Here is a 27,741-nt window from a genome sequence, read left to right as displayed (position 1 = left end):
CGCGCTTTGGATTAGCCGGCGTGTTGATGCACTCCCATACGAGGCCGGGTGCGTCCCGTTGTATTAGGGGATTATGTTGTGATTGTGTTTGGTGAGTTGTGATGGATAAATCCTAGAATGTATGAATTTGTATGGCTGTAATGGTTTATTTGATATTTAGGAGCCAGGATAGATATGAAAGAGCTACGTGTGGCTTGATCCCTTAGTAAGGTACGTAGGCAGCCTGAAGTTACAAGGTGCAGCCACAGATTAGACCCCACTTAGGTGGTCTTACTGAGATTGGTTTGGACCTCGTTGTTGGTCCCAAAACTTGGTTGAATTGAGGCTCGTCCTGTGGACTGAGTGAGTGAAGGTGTGCATAAATAGATTTTGAAGTTGTTATATGCATGTTTGATGCATTAAGTTATTTTGAAAACATTGTGGGTAGTTCTGCTAGAATCATTTGAAGGCCGGAGGCCCTTTATGTAATTGCATGAGATTATATTGTGCGTCTGCCGGTTGGGTTATAAAATGTGTTGTATGCGGTGGAAATTTTGGGAAATGTTCAATTTATTAGGGAGACTACACAAATTTCGCAGAAGTCTCGTGCCCTTAATCCTCTCAGTAAACGAGGACATAGATTTAAGAGTGAACCCGCATGGGTGTGATGCCGGGTCTCCGCAGGTTAAATCTCAGTTCCGGGAAATTTGGGGCTGGTCCTGTCATTTTTGCTCCAATGGGGAAGATGTAAATCTAAAGATGTATAATTGCTTTTTTTTGTCTTAATTCGTTTTTGTGTTAACTATATAAAATTAATTTTGTGTGTGTTAAGTTTATTTTATTTTTTCAAACAAATAGACCTAAAAAGATTTAAATTTGGAGAAGATATGATTTCATCCCCAAAAAAATTATTAGAAGAACAAGCTACTATATATATATTACCTATTAATTAATTGATTAATTATGAGTTTCACTGTTGAAGCGTAATCAGCAATAATGAATTATTTTATTTTATGTGGCTACAAATTAAGTATAAAGTTTTGTCTAGCAACTACTCTAGCCGAGCGTCTTGGGCAAGTAGGTTTACATTAAGCCTTTTTGCTCACTTTTGTCCACATTTTCTCATATTTTCTCATGTAGGCCCCCGCCTGTAAGAGATGTGAAAAAGAATGCACATGTTCATCGAAATTTGCATCTCACGGTTGTGATGCAAATTTATAATCATTCACACCTACCCATTGCAAGTGATTCCGATCACAAATGGTATATATATTTAACATACACCTCATTATACAACCACCTACTGGAGATGCTCTTACTAGATGATATTATGTTAAGTTAGATTCAATGCGCTAAAACCTTTCACAATTTAAAATACCCAACTTAGACCCATTTACAGATTATATCTCCTTCATTTTCCCTTCTGTTATAGTTCTACGTTTACATCAAATGCCTTTCGAATAAAAACTCTGTTGCAAAGCTCTTTCAGGTATTTTGTTTTTTCTTTACTTTCCCTAAACCAAAATTGAAGAAAGTTTTATACCATTTTTTCCCTCTCTTAGCCAACAAAAATAAAAATAAAAATAAAAACCACTGAATAAAATTGACCCCAAAAAAAAAAAAGAGCTGTCATTGAACAAAATTACTGGGATAAATTATGAACCAAGAAAAAGAAAGAAGCCTAGAACTTCACCCATCCTATTTCTGTCAATTTTGGACAATTAAAAACTGAAATTAATTAGGAGACTTCAAAGAACGAATTAGCCAAATGAGATAATTAACTTTGCAGAGAAAATAGATCTCAGAAACAAGAAGAAGAATTGTTAGGTTGCTATTGAAAGATCCCGTAAAGAAAACATTTGTAAAAAAAAAAAAAAAAGAGAGAAACATTTAGAAGACAAGGAAAGATGCAGAAGAGGGCAAAGTAACCAACGCTTACGGAAGAAAATAGGGTCTGAAAGAAAAAAAAAATGTCGCAAAATATATCAACAGAGCAGATGCAGATGCTAATCTCACAATCTGACATTGGGCCACTTCAGTTTTCCAGCCCAAAGATATGTTAAAACTGAACAAATGGGGTCAATAAAAATATCTCCGAAGAAGATGCATTTGATGCTACGAAATGACATTGGATGTATGCAAAAATAAATAGTCTGCTGTTGAGATGTACAAAAAATTCATCCAGGGCTTGTGGACGGTCCCTTCTTTCTGCCTGAGAGAGAAGACAGCTACATTTTCATACCAACGGGACAACAGAAACAAGCTGCGAGCACCTTCCAGCCACCGAGGCCGCCGGAGTTATTGCTGCCTGTGGTGGTTGTAACTGTGATATCATCCTGTTGCTCTTCTTCTTCGTCTGGTAAACATACAAAACGAGAGAAAACCGCCTCTGGAAAACATATATACGAGACAAAATATAGATTCATTTATTATTTTGCTTTATTTTATTTTATATTTGGAAATAGTTGGAGTAAAATTATGAAACGCGTCAATAAAACATCACACCTGCCTTACCTTCTTCATCAGAGTCCCCAAGGATCGTATTGAACAATACTGGATCATAAGAAGGATCTGTAGAAATACTATGATGCTCTTCTTGTTGCACCTGCACAAGTCGGATGCCCAACTCCTTAACCAGAAACCCAGATTTCATAATTACAGAAACAACCACTTCATCGCCACCTTCTAACTGATCATACAAATTCCAGTGGCTTAACCATATCATGTCTTCTCCTTCACCTGGAATACCGTAGTGTGATGGGCAATACGTCCCCCCCAGACCCTTACTCTTATTTTTGATCATATGTGATATATAAGTGTCGTGGACAATAGGAGAATTATAGCCAGCATTCACATAGACAACAAAAACAATCAAGCCTCGAGTTCTGTGATTATCGAGTAATGGCACAGTAAAAGATATTGAGGACCCTCTGCTTTTATGGCTGAATTGGCCTGGAACCTCATTCCCACCAAAAAATGTGCTCAATATACCACATTCGTACAGTCCCTGTATATATGCAATAGAACTGACAATATTAGTCAACTCTTTCCTGTGATCATATGAGAGAGAGAGAGAGAGAGAGAGAGAGAGCGCACACCTGGACGGGAATTGGATCATCCTTTTGTAAAATGGGTGCCATTGATTCAAAAAAGTTGCAATATCCAGAGGCTAGTAACTTGCACTTGTACTGCCACTCAAATAGGGTGTTGCGATTAAATGATGTGGCTGACACTGCGTGATGGGATTGATATGTTACTTTCTCCAATGAAATGCAATCTACAACATCCAAGTTGTTTACTTTTGGTAACCCTAGAAGCGATTTGAGACTCGTACACATGGAAAAAGAGAGTTTATCGAGCCTCGCTAATCCTTTGATACAATTTGGTAGGCTACAAATTGGATTATTCCCTAGATTTAATCTTTGCAATGACGACATATTACTAAAATCCATAGGAAAGGCATCATCCGAAAGATTGCACCCCCAAAGACTTAATTCTACTAAAGAGCATGGTAAAGAACACAAGATACTCGAACTTCTTTCTAGCCATAATTCACTTATCGGAATTCCATCTGTCTCAAGCACTTTTAACGAGTCCATGTTCCTCAACATCTCAATTGATAACTCCTTTAGATTTGAGCAACCAGATATAATAAATGTTTCAAGTGAATTTAGCATACAAATGTTCTTGGGAAGCAACCTAATCTTTTTGCAATCTTTCATATTCAAGTAAATAAGTCTCTCTAGGTTTCCAATGGATCCATGGACATAAATCAGGCTCGTGCAGTCTACTAGAACCAATTTCTCTAGATTTGGGCAATATGAGAATTCAATGGTTTCTGTAAGGGAATGAGAATGGCTGAGATCAAGGGTCTTCAAGGACGGAAGATACTGTAGAGGAAAAAATGTACAGAAGAAAACAATGTGGGGAGTTAATTTTTACAAATATATAATTTGTTATCAAACTAAAAGCCCAATGAAAATGAAAAAGAAATTGAAAAGGGTAGAGAGTGACATACTTTTTTTCCCTTGAATACTTGTCTCTGACCGCTGTATTGCATTTCAAGAACAATAATGCTTCCCAAAGGAAAATCAACGGGTATAGAATCTAAAGGAAATTCAAGCCAACACAACCATCTTAGTCCACTACAAAATTTTGTGTAACATCCGCGGAGTTTTACATGACTAAGATGGAGTAGTTTTAGTTCCTGCATCCGTGAAAATGCATTGGTTTCCAAGACTTTCTCATTTGAGTTTATAGTAGGGCACATGTGCATGTCCAGGAGAAGACCTTCAATTGTTTCCGTACCCTACAAAAGAAAAGGAAAAACATTTGGAAAGTTTTTAGAAGAGGAAAAACAAAAATGTGTACAAATAACGCATATTTCTTACATTCTTTTCCGTCAAGATTTTGAAAGAGTCCTTATGATGCCATACTCTACTACGCTTCCAAGGCTCCTTTGATTCTAGGCGAACAATTTCTCTTCCCATTCCACGAATCAGGTCGTGCATCCGCACCTTGTCCCATCCATCAATAATCACCAAACATCTATCGATGAGATTTTGAATGCCAACAATTGTATAGAAATCACATCCATCTAGTATTTTAGCAATGTAATCTTTGTCCATTCCGATAAAGAAACAAGCAATGTGGAGGAATAATTTTTGGTCATGGTCATCTTGCAAAGAGTCATAGCTTACTCTTAGTTTATTTATTATTTCACCATTTGGAATAGCTTCTAACTTCTCCAATGCACTTTTCCATAGACATACACTTTCCCCCAACAAAGAAGAACCTAAAACTTTGAGAGCTAATGGATGTCCTCCGCAATGATCGACTAGCTTCTCTGAATATTCTATGTAATCTTCAATGGGATGGTCTTGGCCAAAAGCGTGCCAACTGAAGAGCTCCAATGATTCTTCTTGAGTCAAAGTTTCAACTGCATACACCTCAGTAACTTGATAAGCCTTTAGCAATCTTGCACGCCTAGTTGTTATGATGATTTTACTTCCTGGATAAAATTGATCTTTCATTTGAAATACTGCATCTAATTGGTCCGTATGATCCACATCATCGAGAACAAGAAGAACCCTTTTAGAGCTTATTGCATCTTCAATCTTAATTAATCCCTCACTAACATTGCTTATTTTCATTTTTCTCCCATTCAAAATGTCAGAAAGAAGAAGTGTTTGTATTTGAACTAAGCCATTGGGTTGCTGTGAAACTTCTTTGATATTTTCAAGGAAGCTGCTTCCTTCAAATATTCTAAAGTTCGAATTGTAAACAGTCTTTGCGATGGTTGTTTTCCCTATTCCACTCATCCCATAGATTACAAGTATGCCAACATCAGTTGACCTCCGTTGTAACCAGAAATTAATTCTTTCGACTCGAGAATGCATTCCAACCAAGTTGGGAGCAACACTCAATGGTGTGCGACTTAGTTTGTCTCCAATCACTTTAACTATTTTCTTGATGAACTTTGACTCGTACCTAAAAAATTGCAATCAAAATGAAAGAGAATTCAAACATGCATGCATGATTTCATATACAAGTTATAAAATACCATGGAAATAAGTTCAGAAAGTTAGAAGGTACAAATATATAACAGATGAGTGCTGAAAGAGTTAGATAGAACTTAAAACTATGTTTGCAATAGCAGCTGGATAATAGGTATTTCTCTGTCTTTGCATCTCAGTCCCGGATGCCTTTAGAAGAATCTGGATTGCTGAGGGTGTCTTGAGTGTTTTGGTGGATGTGTTTTTATCAATAATTTTTATTTTATTTTATTTTATTTGAAAGGACAGAATCTACCAAAATTTTGAACTACATTTAATAACGAGATACGAATTCAGTTGCAACCAAATAAAGAAACTAATTCAGTTGGTAGTGGGAATGAAATTACCCATGAGCTTGATTTTGCAAGACCATCCCTGCCAGATCTCCAACCTCTGCAAGTGCCTCTCTCCATGCCTTCACCTTCGGCAGCGGTTGAGTTTTTTGGTGTCTAGCAAATGCCTTTGCAAGACTTCCTGTCTGCTTCTTTACATGGGATGGATACACATCGTAGAAGACAGGCAAAACGACATGGTCATCTGAGGTCTTCCTCTTGCGTTCAAGGATCATCACCAGCTCGTCAAGGCACCATCTGGATGACGCATAGTCTTTCGAGAACACAATGACAGAAGTTCGTGAGTGTTTGATTGCTTTCTGCAGTTCGGGCTTGATACCTTCTCCTCTCTCGACTTCATCGTAGTCTCGGAAAGTGCGAAATCCGGCGTTGACAAGGGCCGTGTAGAGGTGGTCAGTGAAAGTCTTGCGAGTTTCTTGGCCTCTGAAACTCAGGAACACATGATAACGACAATATCCAGAAGTACTGGAAACAGAGGAGGTTTGTGGATCGGCTGCTCTCACAAGAGCCATGGATATCGACGACTTGAAGTGGTCAAGAAACAAACTAGCGTTTGCTGGTGTCTCATCGAAAGCCAAGCTTGTTATGATGAATTGCAGAATTCAATGAATGAAAAGACAGCCTACCCATAACTCCATTGACTTGACTTGAAAAGCAATTAGGCTAACGTAGACGACAGAAACAGAGTGTCCCTTAATCTTCAATGTCCTCCTTTCACTCTGTGACCTTTACCAGTAGTTTCACTTTTCTCAATTTCCTTTTTTTTTCATTGCCAATTGCCTTCGGAATGGATTTGGTGATGAGACTTGGCTTGGCTTAATAATTACTTGTTGTTCCTGTTTGATCTGGGTGTTATTATGTGTTTTCCTTGTTCCTGTTTACATATTCAGCTTTAGATTCACACTTTGTTTTGCAAGCTAGCTAGGTTTTGACATTTTTTTGTTAATGTCCATGTCATGGATTTGTTGGACCAATCGGTTGCTTCCATTTGGCGCATTCGAAACGCTACACTTGGCAGAAGAAATTCGGCAGTGGACTTTTAGCAGACAAAGAATGAATTCTTGGCTTTGCTAGTTATCCTGGGAAATGTATGCCTTTTGATATCATAATATCAATCTAATTCCTTCCTCATGCCTGGGGTTTTCAACTATGAGAGGAAACTTGAATTCCTCACCGGAGATTAGCCGTCATCTCTAGCTCCTCTGAGAGACATCACAGTAAAAGGTCAGTTGTTTTCATTGTTTTCAATACAAATCTAGCCGTCATCTCTAGCTCCTCGGCTGTGAAAATTGTTGTCTCCTCTCCATGTGAAGCAATTTGATAGTCTAACAATAACCCTCCATGTGAAGAAAAAAAAAAATAGTATAACCGCTGCTATACTGGTAAAGAAATCGTATAGCCGGCTACCCTTTTTTTTCTTCCAATTTTTAAAATGAATATAGTGCTATACTCTGTTTTTTTACTAATTTTTTTTTATAATAGAATACCCACGTAACTATATCAAATCAATATCTATAAAATATAAATTAATGCAACTAGGAGGTCCTTTTTTCATTAATTTTTTTTATGCCAAAATTTTAAAAAGTAAAACACGTACATATTTTATTCGTATAGCCGTTTGGCTATACCAAATTAATATCTATAAAGTATGTGGCTATACCAAATTAATATCCATAAAGTATAAATTAATGCAACTAGGAGGGTCCCTATTCATATATTTTTTTATTGTATAGCCGGTTGGCTATACTACGGTTTTTTTTTAAAAAACGTATAGCCGGCCGGCTATACCTGGTTTTTTTGTTTTTTTACAAAGAAATAGTATAACCGCGTGGCGATAATGGGCTTTTTCCAATTTTTTTAAAAGAAATAATATAGCCGAGCGGCTAAACTTGGTATTTTCCTAATTTTTCAGCTATACTCGGTTGTTCACTAATTTTCTAAAATGAAATAGTATAGCCGCCCGGCTATGCTAGTTTTTAATTTTTCAAAAAGAAACAGTATAGCCGGGCTATGGTGGCCGTGAAGCATCAATGAACAAATGTAGCAATCCTGTATCTAAAGCCAGTCAGCTATTCAAATTAGTTGTGTTCATTTATGTGGGATCAATTTTTAATACATGATCCCTCTATGATGTTTGTTCTTACATTATTGAGAATTTAAATTCATTATAAATGCAATTCTTTGGTTTTGAACATTGTCTTCAGAATGGTGTCTGTTTTCATAAATTTTGAGGGATTCGAACACAATCTAAGATTGGTGGCTGTTTTCGTAAAAGAAATCCAATCTTTTTTTTATTTTTGGTCAATAAGAACTTTCATTAAAGGAGGTAAAAGAAATCCAATCTGAGATAGTTGCCACGCTTGGCACTCGCATGAAGAGGGCGAGACTTGTTAATTCAAGGGATTCAAATTTAGGGCCTCATTTAACGAAGTGAACATCTGGTTAGACATAGACTATTATCAAAATAATAAATGAAAATTAAGGGTGCATTTGAATTCGACAACCAACATACAGAGATAAAATCTATGAAATGCAAAGAACATAATTTTGGCGATTGAAACGTAAGATGTATCTTTCAATGTGGGTCTACATATAATGGATTTTGTAATGTTATCTAAATTTCTATGCAAATCAAACTCTTTTTTCACAAGATTAGACTTCGTTGGCTTATATATAACCTCTCCCGATCCAAATAAGCCTTCTACCTCCTTAAGTTTAAATATTTTTACTTTATTAAACATGCTGATCCGCTATATTTTTTCTTTATGATCTTCTAGAGGCATGGGTGAAAATGCTATAGTAACATAATTTCAAAAAAAGAAATTGCCTTCGATAAAAAGTTAGTTAGGTTTTTTTTCGTCCGAAAGCTAGGTTGGTATAAAAATAAATAAAGAGAAAACGACAAAAATAGATTAGATCTAACGGACGGTCACGATCAGGAACAGTTGCTTCATATCGGACGGTCACGATCAGTTTTGCTATCACCGCGTCTAACGAACGCAATACTTCTTCCCTGGCGCCAGTTGGAAAGTCTCCAGCCTACGCCAACTATATATACACACATAGAAGATCAGCTTCAGGCCAGAGTGATCAACGTTTCGCTTACAGTTAGGGTTTCAATCGCAACGAAAGCAAAAGGCATTTTCTTTCTTTCTCCGTGATCGTTTTCTCTCTCTTTGATCGTTCGTCCATTTGGATTGATTGTGCGTCGAAATCAGTCCAGACGATAATCGAATAGCTTCAAAGCTCAAAGCTCTCGCCCAATCGAATCGATCAGGTTTGCTTCTTCTCTTCACGCGTCTCTGCAATCGCATTGTTCCTTCTAGGGTTTTGTTCGTTTTCGACCGTTAATTGATACCCAAGAGGCTATTTTTTTCGCCGAACGCGTATTTCTTGAGGATAATGGTTTTTGGTTATGGGTTTGATGCTCGCTCAAGCTGGATATCTAGGGTTTCGATTTTAGGGTTACTTTTATTGTTGTTTAGGATACGCCTTGGGATCGGCGACTGGCTAGTTTGAAAAGTTTTCGAATTGATTTAAAGGATTTGAAGAATCCACCCTTGCTAGTTTCTCGATTCTTAGAGGGTGATCGTACGTCGATTTGGATTTCAAGGCTTATTGGGTTTCGTATATTTTTAGGGTTTTCTGAAGATCGATCAAATATTGAAATTCTGTTTGAGGGGGTGATCTTCGAAGCTGTCTCTCTGCGATTTCTTATTGGTTTCAAAATTTGTGTTTATAGTATGGCCACTAAGGTAGTGAGGAGGCACACCAATAGACCAGAAAGATCAGTGTATGCTCGACCCGCAGGAGGACCTTCAAAAACTGTTTGCGCCTTTTGGGCTGCTGGAAGGTGCACAAGGGAATTCTGTCGTTTCCTTCACGCGGATGCACCGCCTTCATCCATGAACCCTCAAATTTCAAAGAAGTCGTCTCTTGTTTGGACGAAGGAAGCAACTGCCACCGGAAAGGGCAATGCATGCAATGCTACTCAGAAAATCAATGCTCCTCAGAAAATCAATGCTCCTCACGAAAGCAATGCTCCTCAGAAAAGCAATGCTGCCCAGAAAAGCAATCCTACTCCGAAAAGTGTCTGCAAGTTCTGGGTAGATGGAAATTGTGTGAAAGGTGATCGATGCCGGTATTTGCATAACTGGTTCCGTGGTGAGGGGTTCTCAATGTTGGCAAAGCTCCAAGGGCACACGAAGGTATTTTTCATTTTGGAAGTATGTTTTCTTTTTTAATTTGTTCTGTTCCTCTTTATTTCCGAGTTTGGACAATCATAATAATTGTGAAATTTATGTTAACAGGCTGTCACTGGTATTGCCCTTCCTGAACGAACTAACAAGCTTTATTCAACCAGTAAAGATGGAACAGCCAGAGTTTGGGACTGCCATACTGGTGAATGTGGCAGTGTGATTGATCTTGGTGGTGAAGCAGGTTCTTTAATTAGTGAGGGCCCATGGGTTTTTGCTGGTGTACCAAATCTTGTTAAGGTATTTCATTGTTGTAACTGGATCACTTTCTTTTAGTAGCTTGGTTGGTTCAACTTCAATATGTATGCTGATTTTGCTTGATGTTGCAGGTTTGGAATACTGAGACAAATTCTGAATTCAACCTGGATGGACCTGTTGGCCAAATGCATGCTATGGTGGTTGGTAATGAAATGCTTTTCGCCGGGACACAGGTAAAGAGCCTGACAATTCTGCAGCTTTCCTAATTATTGCGTAGCTGGGATTTTAGGATATATGTTCCTCCTTGTATTCATAGTGCACCATTTTCAATTGATTTATCTCTTTCTTTTAATATTGCAGAATGGTGATATATGTGTGTGGAAAGGTAGCATTGAAACTAATCCGCCATTTTATCCTGCTGCAACTCTGAAGGGCCACACTGGTGCTGTGGTATGTTTAACTGTTGGGCGCAACAGGCTTTACTCGGGTTCTGTGGACCATACAATTAAGGTAAGTTTGTGGCATCTACAAACAAGTCTTGTCAGTTTCTACTATATGTCCTCTCCTCTATTTACAAGAGAGGGAGCAAAATGATTTATTCCAATAATCTGATTATGGAGTGCTTCTGTATTCAAATTCCTCTTGTAATTTACTGTAATGTTCTTTTTGTTTCAGGTGTGGGACCTTTATACTTTGCAGGGTGTTCTGACACTAAATGGGCATTCTGGTGCGGTGATGTCTCTTCTTTGCTGGGATCAGTTCTTGCTCTCATGCTCACTGGACAACACGATAAAGGTGTGGGCTGCCACTGAAGGAGGTGGTTTGGAAGTGACCTACACTCACAACGAAGAGCAGGGTGTTCTTGATCTTGCCGGAATGACAGATGCAGAAAGCAAGCCAATCTTGCTTTCTTCTTGCAATGATAATTCTGTCCGCATATATGAACTGCCATCATTCACTGAAAGAGGCAGATTATTTGCAAAACAAGAAGTTCGGACGGTCGAGGTAGGACCTGGAGGACTATTCTTCAGTGGGGATGCAACTGGTCTCCTTTCTGTTTGGAAGTGGATGGATCCTCCTGCGGTCAAAGTGGAGTCTTCATGAGTTACTTTACTCCATCTAGTTCCGTGAATATTTTAGACAAGAACATTTCCTTCAGTTTGCATGAGCCATTGCTATGGTGGCCGTGATGGCATCAATGAACAATTGTAGCAATCCTGTATCTAAATTTTTGACAGCCAGTCAGTTATTCAGATTTGTTTTGTTCATTTATGTAGGGATCAATTATTAATACATGATCTCTAGGATGCTTGTTCGTACACTGTAATGTACAGTGAAATTTTTCATTCAGAAAAATGATTCATTATTGAGAATTTAAATTCATGATAAATGCAAAATTCTTTGGATTTGAACTGTCTTCATAATGGTGTCTGTTTATATTAGTTTTGAATTTACATTGTGGATTATCAAATGTATGAGAGTCCGAGCAGAATTAATATATATAAAAGAAATCAATATTTTTGCTCATCACTATAACTCAGGGTATACTCAGTATTTGACATGTGTCCATGATGAGCTTAACCGTGGTTATGCCCATGGAGTGAGATTACACCTTGGTTAAAGTGGTGAGCAAAAATGTTCCCATAAAAGAAATTCAATCTAATAGCTGCCATGCTTTTCGAGTTAGGACCCATCTAACGAAGTGAAAAAATGGTTAGACAGACTATTACCAAAATAATAAATAAAAATGAAGGGTCCATTTGAATTTGACAACCATATACACAGATAAAATTTATCAAATTCAAAGAACATCATTTTGGCAATTGAAACGTAAGATGTATCTTTCAACTTCATCTTCAACCAGACAACCATATACAATTCTCTTGGCAATTGAAATGTAAGATGTATCGTTCTGCATATTTCCTAAGAATACTTTCTCCAGTAGCACTGGCTTCTTCAAGCATGCGAGAAGAACTACCAACTGACGCCCTTGCTTGTGCCTCATCATCAAAGTTCAAAGATTCTCAAAACATGAGCACCCTCCCCATTCTATATCATAAGACAAAGGCATATTAAACAAAGGCATACATCAGAATGAGGTAGTAAACAAAAAGTAAAAGGGTTGGGAGTTGCGTACAGCTCTTCCAAGCAACTCTGCCCTCTCTCTGGCTTCTTGGGCCCTCTTCTGATTCCTCAAATTATACTTATCTAGACCTTCTTTCAAAGACTGAGCCTCTTCTGCTATTTGTTCTAAAAGAAATACTATAGCCGCACGGCTATGCCCGGTTTTCCCCCTAATTTTTCAAAAAGAAATAGGATAGCCGCATAGCTCTTTTTAAATTTTTTTTTTAATAAATAAATAGTATAGTCGAGCTGCTATACTCTTTATATACATACTATGATCCTCTTTTTCTTTTATATTTTTTCTCCGATTTTTGTTTATCAATAAGAGTAGTTTAGAACATTATCTATTACTATTAGGCCATTATCCGAGTCTCTATTGTCCTTTTTTGATTTTTTACTTTTCCAGAGTTATTACTCTTATAAAGAATTTAGCAATTTCCCGTTTAATATTGTATTATACATGTACGTGTTAAAGAATCTATATCAATAATAAATCCGTGTTTTGTACACGTGTTAAAGAATCCGTAAAATTCACGTTTTTCAAAAAAGCAAAAGTACAATACTCGTATTGAACCTGTATGTACCTAATATTTCAGGTTTAAAACATGTATTTTTTAGAAAATTTTCAATAATACATAGGAAATTCATGTATTATACACATAATTGTCACATATTATATAGTGACCGAACTTATAAGTTGTAATTTGCCAAAATTTTGCCGAATAAAATATGTATAGATTTTATTCGTATACCCTCACGGCTATATCAAATAAATATCTATAGAGTATAAACTAATGCACCTAGGAGGGTCCCTTTTTCATAATTTTTTTTTTTATTAAATAGTATAGCGCGGCACTACTTGGTTTTTTTAATTTGTTTTTAAAAGAAGTAGTATAGCCGATCGGCTATACTCGATTTTTTGAATTTTTTTAAAAAGATATTAGGAAAGCAAGTAGAGCCGCATAGTATACTAATTCTTTTTAACAAATGGGAAAAACTGAGTATAGCCGCATTGTGTACTATATCTTTTAAAAAATTAAAAAACTGAGTATAGCCGACCGGCAATACTATTTCTTTTATATAAAAAATTCTAAAAACCGAGTATAGATCGCTGTATACTATTTCTTTTTAAAAAAAAATTGAACCGAATATAGCCGCACGGCTATAGCATTTATTTTCGAAAAAAAATTCTAAAACCTTATTATAGCCGAACGGCTATACTATTTCTTTAAAAAAAATTATAAACGAGTATGGCCGACCGGCTATACTATTTATTAGGACAAAAAAAGAGCAGAGCAATGCCGCTCGGATATACTATTTTTTAAAAACAAAATTAGAAAAAGCAAGTAGCCTTCTTTTTTTTTTTTTTTTTTTTTTTTGTTGTTGTCTGCAGTGAGATTCTAATTTACTCAACTGATTTGTGAGTTCTGTTTGGTGTCATTATAAATGTGTTTGAGGACTATCTCATTTTATTTATTTATTTTCTTTTGAGAAGGGAATATTTCATGTTTTTGGTAGTTCTGTCTTCATCCTTTTAACAATTTATTTTTTTATTTAATTGTTCATATAAAAAATTTAATATTCCATTACACCAACAAAAACAAAAACAAAAACAAAACAAAAACTCCTTTTTTTCATTTAGGTTTGTGTTTGTTGGCCTTTTGCCACTTACATGGCGAATAAGAAAATTTATGAGCCATGAACTTCATATAGATTACCCAACAAGTCACTAGACAGGGCTTCCCAAGAGTACATGAGCCCGTTGGTCAGTTGGACTAGGATTCTAGTTATTTTAAATTATTAGCTTTTTTTTATATTACTTCTCTTATTCCAATTAGGATTCGGTTTAATTTCCTGTAATGGTATTTAATTTCCTTTGTCAATTAGGTCTTCTTAATAAGCTGATGTACTCTAGTGTAAAAAGGCTATAAAGAGACTCAGTTTCTTTGGGATTTTTGCCCTAGAACTCAATTATCGTCGTTCCAACTTCAATTATATTGCTTTGTCCTTCTATTCTCTCTATTTTGGGACTGTTTGGGTTGCTGGACAGCAGCTTGTAGTTTCCTGGTCTTGTCAGTTGAATTCTGTATATGTATTTTAGTTTTTAACATGGTTAGCCCCAAAGACATACCCCATGAAATCTTGTTAGACATCATTGCAAAATTGCCTGTAAAATCTCTGTTGAAGTTCAGATGTGTTTGCAAGTCTTGGCATGCTTTAATTAGCAGCCCAAGTTTCATAAGCGCCCATCTCGAAAGGACAGCCATGAAAAGTGGTTGTGATTATTTACTTATGCACTCTGGCAATCCAGATTGCTTGTCAGTCTTTTGTCCCGAAACATATGCTAAGTGTTTGGACTTGGATCTTCCTAGGCATAAGAGTGGTTCCTCTTTCTACGTTTATGGTTCCTGCAATGGATTGCTTTGTATATCTGATACTACTATGGAGAGTACATATTTATGGAATCCATCAATCAGGAAGTTCAAGAGACTACCCAAAGGTCTCATTTGTGGCAAGTATCGTTACCGCAGCGTCGCTACCGTCTCTCTTGGGTTTGGCCTCGATGTTGGTGGAAATGACTACAAAGTTGTGAGAATTGGAAGGTTTTTGGATGGCGTCTGTGTCGAGGTTTACAGCCTTAGGTTGGATTCTTGGAGAATAATCAGTGCAGTTCCCCCTGTGACAATAATATTTAGCGTGTTCTGGAGCGAGAAATGGGCTTATCGTTTTTTATTTAGGTGTGTGTTTGTCAATGCTTTGCTCCTTCTCTTGTTATAATCTACTATTCATAAGAACAAAGGATGCAGCATGACTCCAAGCTTTCCATCAGGTGAAGTTCTTATAGGAGATAAATTAGCTTGAGTATCCTTGCAGCGAAATAACTACAGCCTGACATAGCATCCAATCTGTGGATAGCCAAGATGGCTTGAACCACAACCACCACCCTATTATATACAATGAAAGATTCTCATCACATACATAGGCTCTTAGGGAAATTCTCTCTGTCCATAACTGTAGGCATCATAATGTAAAAGCTTCATACAGTCCACATCCTACAGTCCTCTTGCTCATGTCAGATCTGTTCCGTAGACAAATTCACTTGTAACCATATTGCTCTGTTTTCACCCGTGACCTTTTAGTGCAAAAGAAGAGAAGCCGTGCCTTCGAAAAACATAAATCTCTAGAGGAAAAAATAGTAATGCTTTGGGCACCTTGGGCTCATACTCAAGCATGCATCACTGACTTAATAAAACATGAATAACACAATTACCTCAGTAGTACGAGCCAGAACCGCCTGAACCCATATAACTGCTTCCACCCACACCACGGCCAGCAGAGTACATTGATGAGCAAGATCTACCTCCAACCTACAATAGATAATCAAGAAACAATGATACATGAGACCGCTAAACAAACAGCTATTGGCTTATAAGCCAGGAACCTCCACAACCACAAAAGGCTTTAGATTCACACTTTGCTTTGCAAGCTAGCTAGGTTGTGACATTTTTTGTTAATGTCCATGTCATGGATTGGTTGGACCAATCGGTTGCTTCCATTTGGCGCATTTGAAACGCTACATTTGGCCAACGGAATTAGGCAGTGGACTTTTAGCAGACAAAGAATGAACAATGTCTTGGCTTTGCTAGTTATCATGGGAAATGATTATGCATCTCTATACTCCATTTTACCAAAAAAATTTAAAGAATAGCATAGCAGTGTGGCTTTACTCTGTGACACCCCGACCCAATTTTAACCATATATTTAATATATTTAATTGTGAAATTACAATTTTATCCTCGGAGTAAGATCACGATAGTCATTTTTTGATGCGAAACGATTTTTGGGATTTGAGTGACACCATAGTGTAGAGCTCGTCGATATGAGTTCGTTGACACGTAGTGGGCCCAAATCGGAATTTTAAGGGAGAAGTTACGGTCAATGGAAGTGTAGTGGCACAACCGTAAATATTTCAAAGCAAGAATTTTAAACAGTGAGGGGTGTATTTTCGGGTGTGTAAAGTCACTTTTACATCCCCTTACACCTTCGGGGGTTGTAAATGTGGTTTTTGCTCCAATAAGGAACATGTAAATCTAAAGATGTATAATTGATTTGTTTTGTCTTAATTCGTTTTTCTGTTAAATTTTTATTTAGTGTTAACTTTATAAAATTAATTTTGTGTCTGTTAAGTTTATTTTATTTTTTCAAACAAATAGACCTAAAAATATTTAAATTTGGAGAAAATATGATTTCATCCACAGAAAAATTATCAGAAGAACAAGACACTATATATATATATATATTACTTATTAATTAATTGATTAATTATGAGTTTCACTGTAGAAGCATAATCAGCAATAATGAATTATTTTATTTTATGCGGCTACAAATTAAGTATGAAGTTTTGTCTAGCAACTACTCTAGCTGCGTCTTGGGCAAGTAGGTTTACTTTAAGCCTTTTTGCTCACATTTGTCCACATTTTCTCACATTTTCTCATGTAGGCCTCGCCTGTAGGAGATGTAAAAAAGGATGCACATGTTTATCTAAATTTGCATATCACGGTTGTGATGCAAATTTACAATCATTTACACCTGCCCATTGAAGGTGATTCCGATCACAAATGGTATATATTTAACATACATCTTATTATACAACTCCCTACTGGAGATGCTCTTACTAGATGATATTATGTTAAGTTAGATTTAACGTGCTAAAACCTTTCACAATTTAAAATACCCAACTTAGACCCGTTTACAGATTATATCTCCTTCATTTTCCCTTCTGTTATAGTTCTAAGTTTACATCAAATGCCTTTCGAATAAAAACTCTGTTGCAAAGCTCTTTCAGGTATTTTGTTTTTTCTTTACTTTCCCTAAACCAAAATTGAAGAAAGTTTTATACCATTTTTTTCCCTCTCTTAGCAAAAACAACAACAACCCAAAAAAAAAACCACTGAATAAAATTGACCCAAAAAAAAAAACAAAAGCTGTCATTGAACAAAATTACTGGGATAAATTATGAACCAAGAAAAAGAAAGAAGCCTAGAACTTCACCCATCCTATTTATGTCAATTTTGGACAATTAAAAACTGAAATTAATTAGGAGACTTCAAAGAAAGAATTAGCCAAATGAGAGAATTGACTTTGCAGAGAAAATAGATCTCAGAAACAAGAAGAAGAATTGTTAGGTTGCTATTGAAAGATCCCGTAAAGAAAACATTTGTATAAAATAAAAAAGTGAGAAACAGTTAGAAGACAGGGAAAGATGAAGGAGAGGGCGAAGTAACCAACGCTTACGGAAGAAAATAAGGTCTGAAAGAAAAAAAAAAAAAGAAAAAAAAAAGTCACAAAATATATCAACAGAGCAGATGCAGATGCTAATCTCACAATCTGGGTTGGGCCACTACAGTTTTCCAGCCCAATGATATGTTAAAACTGAACAAATGGGGTCGATAAAAATATCTCCGAAGAAGATGCATTTGATGCTACGAAATGACATTGGATGTATGCAAAAACAAATAGTCTGCTGTTGAGATGTACAAAAAATTCATCCAGGGCTTGTGGACGGCCCCTTCTTTCTGCCTGAGAGAGAAGACCGAGTGATTAGAGAAAGGGTGAGAAAGAAGCAAGCTGCGGTGACGAGCACCTTACAGCCACGGAGGACGCCGGAGTTATTGCTGCCTGTGGTGGTTGTAACTGTGATATCATCCTGTTGCTCTTCTTCTTCGTCTGGTAAACATACAAAACGAGAGAAAACCTCCTCTGGAAAACATATATACATGACAAAATATAGATTCATTTATTATTTTGCTTTATTTTATTTTATATTTGGAAATAGTTGGAGTAAAATAATGAAACGCGTCAATAAAACATTACACCTGCCTTACCTTCTTCATCAGAGTCCCCAAGGATCGTATTGAACGATACTGGATCATAAGAAGAATCTGTAGAAATTCTCCTCATATTATGATTCTCTTGCACCTGCACAAGTCGGATGCCCAACTCCTTAACCAGAAGCCCAGATTTCATAATTACAGAAACAACCACTTCATCGCCACCTTCTAACTGATCAGACAAATTCCAGTGGCTTAACCATATCATGTCTTCTCCTTCACCTGGAATACCGTAGTGTTGTGGGCAATACGCCCCCCTCAGACCCTTGCTCTTATTTTTGACTCTTACATGTGGCAAACAATTGTGTTGGATAATAGGAGAATCATAGCCAGCATTCGAATAGACAACAAAAACAATCAAGCCTCGAGTTCTGTGATTATCGAGTAATGGCACAGTAAAAGATATTGAGGACCCTCTGCTTTTATGGCTGAATTGGCCTGGAACCTCATTCCCACCAAAAAATGTGCTGAATATACCACATTCGTACAGTCCCTATATATATGCAATAGAACTGACAATATTAGTCAACTCTTTCCTGTGATCATATGAGAGAGAGAGAGAGAGAGAGAGAGAGCGCACACCTGGACGGGAATTGGATCATCCTTTTGTAAAATGGGTGCCATTGATTCCAACAAGTTGCACAATCCAAAGACGTTGGTACTTTCTACATCTATACATTCAATGGCTAGTAACTTGTACTTGTGATGCCACTCAACTATGTTGTTGCGACTAAATAATGTGGTTGACTTTAAGTGACGGGATTGAAATGTCATTTTCTCCAATGAAATGCAATCTACAATATCCAAGTTCTTTACTTTTGGTAACCCCAGAAGTGATTTGAGACTCGTACACATGGAAAAAGAGAGTTTATCGAGCCTCGCTAATCCTTTGATACAATTTGGTAGGCTACAAATTGGATTATTCCCTAGATTTAATCTTTGCAATGACGACATATTACTAAAATCCATAGGAAAGGCATCATCCGAAAGATTGCACCCCCAAAGACTTAATTCTACTAAAGAGCATGGTAAAGAACACAAGATACTCAAACTTCTTTCTAGCCATAATTCACTTATCGGAATTCCATCTGTCTCAAGCACTTTTAACGAGTCCATGTTCCTCAACATCTCAATTGATAACTCCTTTAGATTTGAGCAACCAGATATAATAAATGTTTTAAGTGATTTTAGCATACAAATGTTCTTGGGAAGCAACCTAATCTTTTTGCAATCTTTCATATTCAAGTAAATAAGTCTCTCTAGGTTTCCAATGGATCCATGGACATAAATCAGGCTCGTGCAGTCTACTAGAACCAATTTCTCTAGATTTGGGCAATATGAGAATTCAATGGTTTCTGTAAGGGAATGAGAATGGCTGAGATCAAGGGTCTTCAAGGACGGAAGATACTGTAGAGGAAAAAATGTACAGAAGAAAACAATGTGGGGAGTTAATTTTTACAAATATATAATTTCTTATCAAACTAAAAGCCTAATGAAAATGAAAAAGAAATTGAAAAGGGTAGAGAGTGACATACTTTTGTTCCCTTGAATACTTGTCTCAGACCGCTGTATTGCATTTCAAGAACAATAATGCTTCCCAACGGAAAATCGACGGGTATAGAATCTAAAGGAAATTCAAGCCAACACAACCATCTTAGTCCACTACAAAATTTTGCGTAACATCCGCGGAGTTTTACATGACTAAGATGGAGTAGTTTTAGTTCCTGCATCCGTGAAAATGCATTGGTTTCCAAGACTTTCTCATTTGAGTTTATAGTAGGGCACATGTGCATGTCCAGGACAAGACCTTCAATTGTTTCCGTACCCTACAAAAGAAAAGGAAAAAACATTTGGAAAGTTTTTAGAAGAGGAAAAACAAAAATGTGTACAAAATAACGCATATTTCTTACATTCTTTTCCTTCAATATTTTGAAAGAGTCCTTATGATGCCATACTCTACTACGCTTCCAGGGCTCCTTTGATTCTAGGCGAACAATTTCTCTTCCCATTCCACGAATCAGGTCGTGCATCCGCACCTTGTCCCATCCATCAATAATCACCAAACATCTATCGATGAGATTTTGAATGCCAACAATTGTATAGAAATCACATCCATCTAGTATTTTAGCAATGTAATCTTTGTCCATTCCGATAAAGAAACAAGCAATGTGGAGGAATAATTTTTGGTCATGGTCATCTTGCAAAGAGTCATAGCTTACTCTTAGTTTATTTATTATTTCACCATTTGGAATAACTTCTAACTTCTCCAATGCACTTTTCCATAGACATACACTTTCCCCCAACAAAGAAGAACCTAAAACTTTGAGAGCTAATGGAAGTCCTCCGCAATGATCGACTAGCTTCTCTGAATATTCTATGTAATCTTCAACAGGATGGTCTTGGCCAAAAGCGTGCCAACTGAAGAGCTCCAATGATTCTTTTTGAGTCAAAGTTCCAACTGCATACACCTCAGTAATTTGATGAGCCTTTAACAATCTTGCACGCCTAGTTGTTATGATGATTTTACTACCTGGATAAAATCGATCTTTCACTTGAAGTACTGCATCTAATTGGTCCAGATGATCCACATCATCGAGAACAAGAAGAACCCTTTTAGAGCTTATTGCATCTTCAATCTTAATTAATCCCTCACTAACATTGCTTATTTTCATTTTTCTCCCATTCAAAATATCAGAAAGAAGTTGTGTTTGTATTTGAACTAAGCCATTGGGTTGATCTGAAACTTCTTTGATATTTTCAAGGAAGCTGCTTCCTTCAAATATTCTAAAGTTCGAATTGTAAACAGTCTTTGCGATGGTTGTTTTCCCTATTCCACTCATCCCATAGATTACAAGTATGCCAACATCAGTTGACCTCCGTTGTAACCAGAAATTAATTCTTTCGACTCGAGAATACATTCCAACCAAATTGGGAGCAACACTCAATGGTGTGCGACTTAGTTTGTCTCCAATCACTTTAACTATTTTCTTGATGAACTTCGACTCGTACCTAAAAAATTGCAATAAAAATGAAAGAGAATTCAAACATGCATGCATGATTTCATATACTTAAGTTATAAAATACCATGGAAATAAGTTCAGAAAGTTAGAAGGTACAAATATATGACAGATGAGTGCTGAAAGAGTTAGATAGAACTTAAAACTATGTTTGCAATAACAGCTGGATAATAGGTCTTTCTCTGTCTTTGCATCTCAGTCCCGGATGCCTTTAGAAGAATCTGGATTGCTGAGGGTGTCTTGAGTGTTTTTGTGAATGTGTTTTTATCAATAATTTTTATTTTATTTTATTTGAAAGGACAGAATCTATCAAAATTTTGAACCAAATAAAGAAACTAATTCAGTTGGTAGTAGGAATGAAATTACCCATGAGCTTGATTTTGCAAGACCATCCCTGCCAGATCTGCAACCTCTGCAAGTGCCTCTCTCCATGCCTTCACCTTCGGCAGTGGTTGAGTTTTTTGGTGTCTAGCAAATGCCTTTGCAAGACTTCCTGTCTGCTTCTTTACATGGGATGGATACACATCGTAGAAGACAGGCAAAACGACATGGTCATCTGAGGTCTTCCTCTTGCGTTCAAGGATCATCACCAGCTCGTCAAGGCACCATCTGGATGACGCGTAGTCTTTCGAGAACACAATGACAGAAGTTCGTGAGTGTTTGATTGCTTTCTGCAGTTCGGGCTTGATACCTTCTCCTCTCTCGACTTCATCGTAGTCTCGGAAAGTGCGAAATCCGGCGTTGACAAGGGCCGTGTAGAGGTGGTCAGTGAAAGTCTTGCGAGTGTCTTGGCCTCTGAAACTCAGGAACACGTGATAACGATAATATCCAGAAGTACTGGAAACAGAGGAGGTTTGTGGATCGGCTGCTCTCACAAGAGCCATGGATATCGACGACTTGAAGTGGTCAAGAAACAAACTAGCGTTTGCTGGTGTCTCATCGAAAGCCAAGCTTGTTATGATGAATTGCAGAATTCAATGAATGAAAAGACAGCCTACCCATAACTCCATTGACTTACTTGAAAAGCGATTAGGCTAACGTAGACGACAGAAACAGAGTGTCCCTTAATCTTCAATGTCCTCCTTTCACTCTGTGACCTTTACCAGTCGTTTCACTTTTCTCAATTTCCTTTTTTTTATTGCCAATTGCCTTTGGAATGGATTTGGTGATGAGACTTGGCTTGGCTTAATAATTACTTCTTGTTCTTTTTACATATTCAATTTTGATCTGGGTGTTATTATGTGTTTTCCTTGTTCCTGTTTACATATTCAGCTTTAGATTCACACTTTGTTTTGCAAGCTAGCTAGGTTGTGACATTTTTTTGTTAATGTCCATGTCATGGATTGGTTGGACCAATCGGTTGCTTCCATTTGGCACATTCAGAACGCTACACTTGGCAGACGAAATTCGGCAGTGGACTTTGAGCAGACAAAGAGTGAACTCTTGGCTTTGCTAGTTATCATGGGAAATTATTATGGCTGCGTATACCACATTAATGGGGTCGGCAATGTGTGCCTTTTGATATCATAATATCAATCTAATTCCTTCCTCATGCCTGGGGTTTTCAACTATGAGAGGAAACTTGAATTCCTCGCCGGAGAATAGCTGAAACACATCTGAGACATCACAGTAAGAGGATAGGATTTTGGAAAATCATTCTTGTCCATAGGCAGCGTTCCTTACACTAATGCAAGACGCAACGGAAAGGTCAGTTTTTTTCATTGTTTTCAATACAAATCTAGCCGTCATCTCTAGCTCCTCGTCTGTGAAAATTGTTGTGTCTCCTCTCCATGTGAAGCAATTTGCTACTCTAACAATAACCCTACATTTTTCTGGAACAACTTGGATCTTAGCTTAATAAACTTATGCTTGTTCACACTGAAATATGTTAGCCGTTCGGCTATACTCGGTTGTTTGCTAATTTTCTAAAAATGAAATAGTATAGCCGATCGGCTATACTAGTTTTTAATTTTTCAAAAAAGAAACAGTATAGCCGTGCCATGGTGGCCGTGAAGCATCAATGAACAAATGTAGTAATCCTGCATTCAAATTAGTTGTGTTCATTTCTGTGGGATCAATTTTTAATACATGATCCCTCTGTGATGTTTGTTCTTACACTATTAATGTACAGTGAAAATTTTCAATCTGAAAAATGATTCATTATTGAGAATTTAAATTCATTATAAATGCAATTCTTTGGTCTTGAACATTGTCTTCAAAATGGTGTATGTTTTCATAAATTTTGAATTTACTTACCCCTTCCACTCTATGTCATTCGAGGGATTCAAACACAATCTAAGATTGTAGGCTGTTTTCGTAAAAGAAATCCAATCTTCTTGTTTGTTTTTTTTTTTGGTCAATAAGAATTTTCATTAAAGGAGGTAAAAGAAATCCAATATGAGATAGCTGCCACGCTTGGCACTTGCATGAAGGGGGCGAGATTTGTTAATTCAAGGGATTCAAATTTAAGACCTCATTTAACGAAGTGAACATCTGGTTAGACATAGACTATTATCAAAATAATAAATGAAAATTAAGGGTGCATTTGAATTTGACAACCAACATACAGAGATAAAATCTATGAAATGCAAAGAACTTCATTTTGGCAATTGAAACGTAAGATGTATCTTTCAATGTGGGTCTACATATAATGGATCTTGTAATGTTATCTAAATTTCTATATCTTAGTTTTTTTTTTCGAAAGTTGGGAAGGGGAGGGGTATTCAAACATTATCGAGGTTTCAGAGAGGTTTGAATCTGAGACCACTTGTATGCAAATCAAACTCTTTTTTCACAGGATTAGACTTCGTTGGCTTCTATATGAGCTCTCCCGATCCAAATAAGCCTTCAAAGTCCTTAAGTTTAAATATTTTTATTTCATTAAACATGCTGATCCACTATATTTTTTCTTTATGATTTTCCAGACGCGTGGGTGAAAATGTTTTAGTAACATAATTTCAAACAAAGAAATTGCTTTTGATAAAAAGTTAGTTAGGTTTTTTTTTGGTCCGAAAGCTAGGTTGGTTTAAAAATAAATAAAGAGAAAACGACAAAAATAGATTAGATCTAACGGACGGTCACGATCAGGAATAGTTGCTTCATATCGGACGGTCACGATCAGTTCTTCGATCACCGCGTCTAACGAACGCAGTACTTCATTCCTGGCGCCAGTTGGAAAGTATCCAGCCTACGCCGACTATATATACACACATAGAAGATCAGCTTCAGGCCAGAGTGATCAAAGTTTCGCTTACAGTTAGGGTTTCAATCGCAACGAAAGCAAAAGGCATTTTCTTTCTTTCTCCGTGATCGTTTTCTTTCTCATTGATCGTTCGTCCATTTGGATTGACTGTGCTTCGAAATCAGTCCAGACGATAATCGAATAGCTTCAAAGCTCAAAGCTCTCGCCCAATCGAATCGATCAGGTTTGCTTCTTCTCTTCACGCGTCTCTGCAATCGCATTGTTCCTTCTAGAGTTTTGTTCGTTTTCGACCGTTAATTGATACCCAAGAGGCTATTTTTTTCGCGGAACGCGTATATCTTGAGGATAATGGTTTTTGGTTATGGGTTTGATGCTCGCTCAAACTGGATATCTAGGGTTTCGATTTTAGGGTTATTTTTATTGTTGTTTAGGATACGCCTTGGGATCGGCGACTGGCTAGTTTGAAAAGTTTTCGAATTGATTTAAAGGATTTGAAGAATCCGCCCTTGCTAGTTTCTCGATTCTTAGAGGGTGATCGTACGTCGATTTGGATTTCAAGGCTTATCGGGTTTCGTATATTTTTAGGGTTTTCTGAAGATCGATCAAATATTGAAATTCTGTTTGAGGAGGTGATCTTCGAAGCCGTCTCTCTGCGATTTCTTATTGGTTTCAAAATTTGTGTTTAGAGAATGGCCACTAAGGTAGTGAGGAGGCACACCAATAGACCAGAAAGATCAGTGTATGCTCGACCTGCAGGAGGACCTTCAAAAACTGTTTGCGCCTTTTGGGCTGCTGGAAGGTGCACAAGGGAATTCTGTCGTTTCCTGCACGCGGATGCACCGCCTTCATCCATGAACCCTCAAATTTCAAAGAAGTCGACTCTTGTTTGGACGAAGGAAGCAACTGCCACCGAAAAGGGCAATGCATGCAATGCTACTCAGAAAAGCAATGCTCCTCACGAAAGCAATGCTCCTCAGAAAAGCAATGCTGCCCAGAAAAGCAATCCTACTCCGAAAAGTGTCTGCAAGTTCTGGGTAGATGGAAATTGTGTGAAAGGTGATCGATGCCGGTATTTGCATAACTGGTTCCGTGGTGAGGGGTTCTCCATGTTGGCAAAGCTCCAAGGGCACACGAAGGTATTTTTAATTTTGGAAGTATGTTTTCTTTTTTAATTTGTTCTGTTCCTCTTTATTTCCGAGTTTGGACAATCATAATAATTGTGAAATTTATGTTAACAGGCTGTCACTGGTATTGCCCTTCCTGAACGAACTAACAAGCTTTATTCAACCAGTAAAGATGGAACAGCCAGAGTTTGGGACTGCCATAGTGGTGAATGTGGCAGTGTGATTGATCTTGGTGGTGAAGCAGGTTCTTTAATTAGTGAGGGCCCATGGGTTTTTGCTGGTGTACCAAATCTTGTTAAGGTATTTCATTGTTGTAACTGGAGCACTTTCTTTTAGTAGCTTGGTTGGTTCAACTTCAATATGTATGCTGATTTTGCTTGATGTTGCAGGTTTGGAATACTGAGACAAATTCTGAATTCAACCTGGATGGACCTGTTGGCCAAGTGCATGCTATGGTGGTTGGTAATGAAATGCTTTTCGCCGGGACACAGGTAAAGAGCCCAACAATTCTGCAGCTTTCCTAATTATTGCGTAGCTGGGATTTTAGGATATATGCTCCTCCTTTTATTCATAGTGCACCGTTTTCAATTGATTTATCTGTTTCTTTTAATATTGCAGAATGGTGATATATGTGTGTGGAAAGGTAGCACTGAAACTAATCCGCCATTTTATACTGCTGCAACTCTGAAGGGCCACACTGGTGCTGTGGTATGTTTAACTGTTGGGCGCAACAGGCTTTACTCGGGTTCTGTGGACCATACAATTAAGGTAAGTTTGTGGCATCTACAAACAAGTTTTGTCAGTTTCTACTATATGTCCTCTCCTCTATATACAGGAGAGGGAGCAAAATGATTTATTCCAATAATCTGATTATGGAGTGCTTCTGTATTCAAATTCCTCGTGTAATTTACTGTAATGTTCTTTTTGTTTCAGGTGTGGGACCTTTATACTTTGCAGGGTGTTCTGACACTAAATGGGCATTCTGGTGCGGTGATGTCTCTTCTTTGCTGGGATCAGTTCTTGCTCTCATGCTCACTGGACGACACGATAAAGGTGTGGGCTGCCACTGAAGGAGGCTGTTTGGAAGTGATCTACACTCACAACGAAGAGCAGGGTGTTCTTGATCTTGCCGGAATGACAGATGCAGAAAGCAAGCCAATCTTGCTTTCTTCTTGCAATGATAATTCTGTCCGCATATATGAACTGCCATCATTCACTGAAAGAGGCAGATTATTTGCAAAACAAGATGTTCGGACGGTCGAGGTAGGACCTGGAGGACTATTCTTCAGTGGGGATGCAACTGGTCTCCTTTCTGTTTGGAAGTGGATGGATCCTCCCTCCGTCAAAGTGGAGTCTTCATGAGTTACTTTACTCCATCTAGTTCCGTGAATATTTTAGACAAGAACATTTCCTTCAGTTTGCATGAGCCATTGCTATGGTGGCCGTGAAGGCATCAATGAACAATTGTAGCAATCCTGTATCAAAATTTTTGACAGCCAGTCAGTTATTCAGATTAGTTTTGTTCATTTATGTAGGGATCAATTATTAATACATGATCTCTCGGATGCTTGTTCGTACTCTGTAATGTACAGTGAAATTTTTCATTCAGAAAAATGATTCATTATTGAGAATTTAAATTCATGATAAATGCAAAATTCTTTGGATTTGAACTGTCTTCATAATGGTGTCTGTTTATATTAGTTTTGAATTTCCATTGTGGATTATCAAATGTATGGGAGTCCGAGCAGAATTAATATATATAAAAGAAATCAATATTTTTACTCATCACTGTAACTCAAGGTATACTCAGTATTTGACATGTGTCCATGATGAGCTTAACCGTGGTTATGCCCATGGAGTGAGAGTACACCTTGGTTAAAGTGGTGAGCAAAAACGTTCTCATAAAAGAAATCCAATCTAATAGCTGCCATGCTTTTCGAGTTAGGACCTCATCTAACGAAGTGAAAATATGGTTAGACAGACTATTACCAAAATAATAAATAAAAATGAAGGGTCCATTTGAATTTGACAACCATATACAG

General features: G+C 37.3%; 4 protein-coding genes across 6 annotated transcripts; 2 read left to right on the top strand and 2 right to left on the bottom strand.

Moving 5' to 3' along the window:
• Positions 1 to 1,894: 1,894 nt before the first annotated feature.
• LOC148917157 (disease resistance protein RUN1-like) lies at positions 1,895 to 6,668 on the bottom strand. 3 transcript variants are annotated; one of them, XM_089051475.1, is made up of 6 exons: positions 5,882 to 6,668; positions 4,371 to 5,469; positions 3,998 to 4,288; positions 3,078 to 3,869; positions 2,485 to 2,986; positions 1,895 to 2,368 (listed from the first exon to the last, which is right to left on the bottom strand). In XM_089051475.1, the coding sequence occupies exons 1-6, from the start codon at positions 6,397 to 6,399 to the stop codon at positions 2,208 to 2,210; spliced, it is 3,363 nt and encodes a 1,120-aa protein (XP_088907601.1). In that variant the 5' UTR covers positions 6,400 to 6,668; the 3' UTR covers positions 1,895 to 2,207. The 3 variants fall into 3 exon arrangements, with proteins under 3 accessions (XP_088907601.1, XP_088907602.1, XP_088907603.1); XM_089051476.1 differs by having other exon boundaries at positions 2,494 to 2,986; XM_089051477.1 differs by having other exon boundaries at positions 1,895 to 2,335; positions 2,494 to 2,986.
• Positions 6,669 to 9,022: 2,354 nt separating this feature from the next.
• On the top strand, positions 9,023 to 11,753 carry LOC148917156 (zinc finger CCCH domain-containing protein 48-like). Its single transcript, XM_089051474.1, has 6 exons — positions 9,023 to 9,164; positions 9,630 to 10,095; positions 10,198 to 10,383; positions 10,473 to 10,574; positions 10,702 to 10,851; positions 11,017 to 11,753. The coding sequence occupies exons 2-6, from the start codon at positions 9,631 to 9,633 to the stop codon at positions 11,443 to 11,445; spliced, it is 1,332 nt and encodes a 443-aa protein (XP_088907600.1). The 5' UTR covers positions 9,023 to 9,164; position 9,630; the 3' UTR covers positions 11,446 to 11,753.
• A 5,976-nt stretch (positions 11,754 to 17,729) lies between these two features.
• On the bottom strand, positions 17,730 to 22,377 carry LOC103331561 (disease resistance protein RUN1-like). The gene is made up of 6 exons (XM_089051698.1): positions 21,740 to 22,377; positions 20,267 to 21,365; positions 19,892 to 20,182; positions 18,939 to 19,763; positions 18,351 to 18,849; positions 17,730 to 18,225 (listed from the first exon to the last, which is right to left on the bottom strand). The coding sequence occupies exons 1-6, from the start codon at positions 22,255 to 22,257 to the stop codon at positions 18,011 to 18,013; spliced, it is 3,447 nt and encodes a 1,148-aa protein (XP_088907824.1). The 5' UTR covers positions 22,258 to 22,377; the 3' UTR covers positions 17,730 to 18,010.
• Positions 22,378 to 24,780: 2,403 nt separating this feature from the next.
• Positions 24,781 to 27,347, top strand: LOC103331554 (zinc finger CCCH domain-containing protein 48-like). The gene is made up of 6 exons (XM_008234187.3): positions 24,781 to 24,798; positions 25,262 to 25,711; positions 25,814 to 25,999; positions 26,089 to 26,190; positions 26,318 to 26,467; positions 26,633 to 27,347. Exons 2-6 carry the CDS (start codon positions 25,265 to 25,267, stop codon positions 27,059 to 27,061), a joined length of 1,314 nt encoding a protein of 437 aa, XP_008232409.2. The 5' UTR covers positions 24,781 to 24,798; positions 25,262 to 25,264; the 3' UTR covers positions 27,062 to 27,347.
• Positions 27,348 to 27,741: the final 394 nt, after the last annotated feature.

This window comes from Prunus mume, linkage group LG5 (assembly GCF_029339155.1).
Source record: "Prunus mume cultivar Tortuosa linkage group LG5, ASM2933915v1, whole genome shotgun sequence".
Taxonomy (NCBI): domain Eukaryota; kingdom Viridiplantae; phylum Streptophyta; class Magnoliopsida; order Rosales; family Rosaceae; genus Prunus; species Prunus mume.
This window is presented reverse-complemented; position numbering and strand designations above follow the sequence as displayed.

Excerpts from the sequence above, each read along its gene's own strand:
- LOC148917157 (XM_089051475.1), bottom strand. The coding sequence starts at position 6,399 with ATGGCTCTTGTGAGAGCAGCCGATCCACAAACCTCCTCTGTTTCCAGT. Across the intron at positions 5,470-5,881 it reads TTGCAAAATCAAGCTCATGG|GTACGAGTCAAAGTTCATCA; the intron begins GTAATTTCATTC and ends GCAATTTTTTAG. Across the intron at positions 4,289-4,370 it reads AAATCTTGACGGAAAAGAAT|GGTACGGAAACAATTGAAGG; the intron begins GTAAGAAATATG and ends TTTCTTTTGTAG.
- LOC148917156 (XM_089051474.1), top strand. The coding sequence starts at position 9,631 with ATGGCCACTAAGGTAGTGAGGAGGCACACCAATAGACCAGAAAGATCA. Across the intron at positions 10,384-10,472 it reads GTGTACCAAATCTTGTTAAG|GTTTGGAATACTGAGACAAA; the intron begins GTATTTCATTGT and ends TTGATGTTGCAG. Across the intron at positions 10,575-10,701 it reads TGCTTTTCGCCGGGACACAG|AATGGTGATATATGTGTGTG; the intron begins GTAAAGAGCCTG and ends TTAATATTGCAG.
- LOC103331561 (XM_089051698.1), bottom strand. The coding sequence starts at position 22,257 with ATGGCTCTTGTGAGAGCAGCCGATCCACAAACCTCCTCTGTTTCCAGT. Across the intron at positions 21,366-21,739 it reads TTGCAAAATCAAGCTCATGG|GTACGAGTCGAAGTTCATCA; the intron begins GTAATTTCATTC and ends GCAATTTTTTAG. Across the intron at positions 18,226-18,350 it reads TGGGGACTCTGATGAAGAAG|AGGAGGTTTTCTCTCGTTTT; the intron begins GTAAGGCAGGTG and ends TATGTTTTCCAG.
- LOC103331554 (XM_008234187.3), top strand. The coding sequence starts at position 25,265 with ATGGCCACTAAGGTAGTGAGGAGGCACACCAATAGACCAGAAAGATCA. Across the intron at positions 26,000-26,088 it reads GTGTACCAAATCTTGTTAAG|GTTTGGAATACTGAGACAAA; the intron begins GTATTTCATTGT and ends TTGATGTTGCAG. Across the intron at positions 26,191-26,317 it reads TGCTTTTCGCCGGGACACAG|AATGGTGATATATGTGTGTG; the intron begins GTAAAGAGCCCA and ends TTAATATTGCAG.